Genomic DNA, 3,188 nt, shown 5'->3' with positions numbered 1-3,188 from the left:
AAAAAAAAAAAAAAAAAAAAAAAGGTGCTTGATGGGCAGAAGGACCAGGATTCATTGACTCAAACAACGTTCATGTACCAGACACTATCTTCTATTAAGACCCGTGGGCATAGGAAAAAAAAAAACAAATGAACAAACAGAAAACCAAACTCTCTGCCCTTATCAAGAGCATGAGTCACTTTACAGATATGAACATGATAGGAAGACTGCCAAGCTCAAATTTTCAGAGGACACTGGCTTCTGGACACCCTTTAGAAAGGACTGAGTTTTAGAGAAGACGCATAAGCACAAGACTTAAATTACTCCAGTAAGGAGCAATTTCTTTACCTAGCTCCAGTATCATATCGACTTCTGAGTTCAGATGAAAATCACCACTAATGTTCTGTTTTGCTGGTATTACCTGTTAAAGGAAACAGGCCAGGCTAAGTATGTCCTTCAAGGGACAGAAAACTTGCCTCTTGCTTCAAGTTGCAGATCTATTATTCAATAAACACTATCCATTTTTCTTCACAATTGCTTTCTATATTGCTACAATTTTTTTAGACATAAAATTTCATCTGTTCACTCAATACCTGCAGGTGCCACTATGTCAAGCAGGGCTCTGGGCCTGAAGACACCGTGAAGGAAGAACTGAACGCTTGCCCTAACACTCTTTCCTTAGTACAGCTCCCTGCCATTGTAACTTTCCTGGAAAATTTCACCACACTGGTACTTAGGCTCCCCAAAGTATTATCTGTTGAAGCTCAAAATCTCAGCTTTGCAATTAGCTAAATCAACCTCCTGTGATCAGCCACATCTCACTGCATCACTTATAGAGAGGTTTAGCTTTCTAATTAGATCTGAGCATTGAAGGTATATTATACAGTTGGGGAGTGAGTGGGGCGAGGCTTTTACTGCTGTTGTGCTTGTCGGGTTGTGCTTTCCCCTTTCCCGGGAAAGACTAACTCTCCACATCTACATGAATCATATATTCATGGTCCAAGACAAGCCCTTCCCTATCTATAAAATCTCTTCAAACTAACCCCATGGAAAATGATCTATCAGTACTACGTACTCACTCACATACAGAGATGCTCTCTCACTAATTTCACCCTTGCATGAGAACTAGTCTCAAGCTACTTGGTATATATTTCCTGTAGTTTCCCCAGTAATCCATACACTCCTCAGAGACATTTTCTTCTGCTTCTGTGATGGCATCTATGGTCCTAGTCATAGGACATATATTGTGATGACAGACAGAACCATTAACTATTACACAATGCATAAATTATTTGCATGTTTGGACAAAGTGAACTTTAACCCAAACTATAAGCCCTGTGAGGGCACTGACCATCTCCAGTCACAGCCGGCTTTCTCTGTGGATTCACCATGAGCCAGTTACCACTCTAAGCAACCCTGCCATTTAATCGTCATAACAGCCTTAAGAAATTATGTACAATGACTACCCCCTTTTTATATGAAGGAAGTTGAAGTGGAAGGACATGAAGAACTTCTCTAACTTCACACATTACTAAGCAGTAGAGTCAGTGTCTGACTCCAAGTTTAGGCTCCTAATTACTACCGTTTTCCTCCAGGATGAGAAGGAGGCCTATGTGTCTTCTGAGCCTTGTCTTTAGGCCTGGCTCTTAAAGGGGCAGAAGAAACTACATGCAAGAAAGAAAAGGGACAGAAGCAGCTCAGGAAAGAGTCCGAGGTTGACATGGATTCTCTACTGGTCTCCGGTATGTTCCACCAATGATAAAGGGGCAAGAATGAAGTGAACAGAGAGGTTAGGAGAGGAAACGGAAAGGACAAGAAAGACAGACAGACACGGGGGAGGAAGAGATAGAAAACCCTTCACAGGAATGAGAAACAAAAAGTACACTGCAATGAATAAGGACAGGAGTCCCAGTTCTCAAAGAAAAGGGCAGACACGGACAAGAGACTCCTGAAAACAGGATATGGTGGTGCAGAGAGCTGACCAGACTGAGAGCCATGGCTGCCCCAGTCCTAGCACACCCCATGCATTGGGAGACACTTACAGAGCAAGAGAGGCGGTGGCAGCAGTGAACAGAAGGAGGTGCCCAAGGGATCCAATAGCACCTGAGAGGAGCAAACAGGAAAGTGAGAGCTGGTGGAGGCTGCCCAGGAGCCACCACCCAGGTGCTGGTCTGCCAGGGCACTCACCTCCACGGCAGGCTTGGATGAAAAACATTTTCGGCTTGTTCTGTAGACTTGGACAGTTAGCATTGTCAAAAAGTCGAAAAACCTCCTGGAGCTGCCAGAGACAAATACAGGAGAGGGGAGGTTAGGTAGCCAGCAAGACCCCCAAAGTCCTACACTCAGAAAAGCAGCCATCACCTGCAAGGTGTGATGGCTGATCTTGTCAACTTGACTGGAAGTACAACACTTAGGAGTACATTCTGGGTGTGTCTCTAAATTTCCAGAGAGAATTAACTGAGGAAGGAAAATCTTCCCAAAACAAGGAGAGCACCTTATCATGAACTGGGAACCCAGGCTGGATGAAAAGGGGAAAAAAGCTACATGGCCTCCACAAACACGCAGGAAGCCCTGTGTGCCTCTGTCCAGCAGAAAGCTGTCTTCCCTGCCATGACCGACCACAGCTTCAGTGAGCCAAACAAAGTTGCTTCTGGTCAGGCATCTGGTCTCAGCACCACGGAAACGAATAACGAAAGCTGGTGCCAGAGTGGGGTCCCTGAGCAATGAACCTGACCACAGGGTTCATAGGTATGGAAGAGTTCGAAGTTGCTGCTAGAGAAGTCCTAGAATGCTGTGTGCAGGGATTAACAGGCTATTTTACTGGACTTCAAAAGACTCGAGAACCCAAAGAAATGTGGACAGTGAGCACCAGGCCTATGAAGGTGCAGAGTGGAGCAAGGACACTACTGGGAATAAGCTTGAAGTCAACTGTGCGCCAAATCTGGCTGCAGTCTGCTCATATCCTGAAAAACTTGAGGCTAATTTAGAAGAAATGGACCAGATTGGGTGTGGTGGCACACACCTTTAATCCCAGCACTTGAAAGGCAGAAGCAGGTGGATCTCTGTGAGAGTAAGGCCAGTCTGATCTACATAGCAAGTTCCTTTGTGAGCTGGAGCTACAGGGAGACCCTGTCTCAAACATACACACACACACACACACACACACACACACACACACACACACACACACACACATTCTGTGTGTAAAG

At 45.0% G+C, this 3,188-nt stretch overlaps 1 protein-coding gene across 4 annotated transcripts in view; it reads right to left on the bottom strand.

Annotated features, from left to right (window-relative positions):
* Positions 1-3,188, bottom strand: part of Casp2 (caspase 2) — a 19,442-nt gene that overhangs the window by 3,925 nt on the left and 12,329 nt on the right. Inside the window, exons 8-10 of one of the 4 annotated variants that reach the window (XM_029561357.1) lie at positions 2,167-2,257; positions 2,022-2,082; positions 328-400 (exon numbers count right to left, since the gene is read on the bottom strand). In XM_029561357.1, coding sequence (XP_029417217.1) covers positions 397-400; positions 2,022-2,082; positions 2,167-2,257 — 156 coding nt within the window. In that variant the 3' untranslated portion in view covers positions 328-396. Of the gene's footprint in view, positions 1-327; positions 401-2,017; positions 2,083-2,166; positions 2,258-3,188 lie in introns of those variants that run through there. The other 3 variants (XM_017797030.2, XM_017797031.2, XM_008828618.2) reach the window with 3 other exon arrangements.

Source organism: Nannospalax galili, unplaced genomic scaffold (assembly GCF_000622305.1).
Source record: "Nannospalax galili isolate Female #2095 unplaced genomic scaffold, S.galili_v1.0 scaffold233, whole genome shotgun sequence".
In the NCBI taxonomy this organism is placed as follows: Eukaryota; Metazoa; Chordata; class Mammalia; order Rodentia; family Spalacidae; genus Nannospalax; species Nannospalax galili.
The sequence above is the reverse complement of the archived record's forward strand: the minus strand, read 5'-3'. Positions and strand labels throughout refer to the sequence as shown.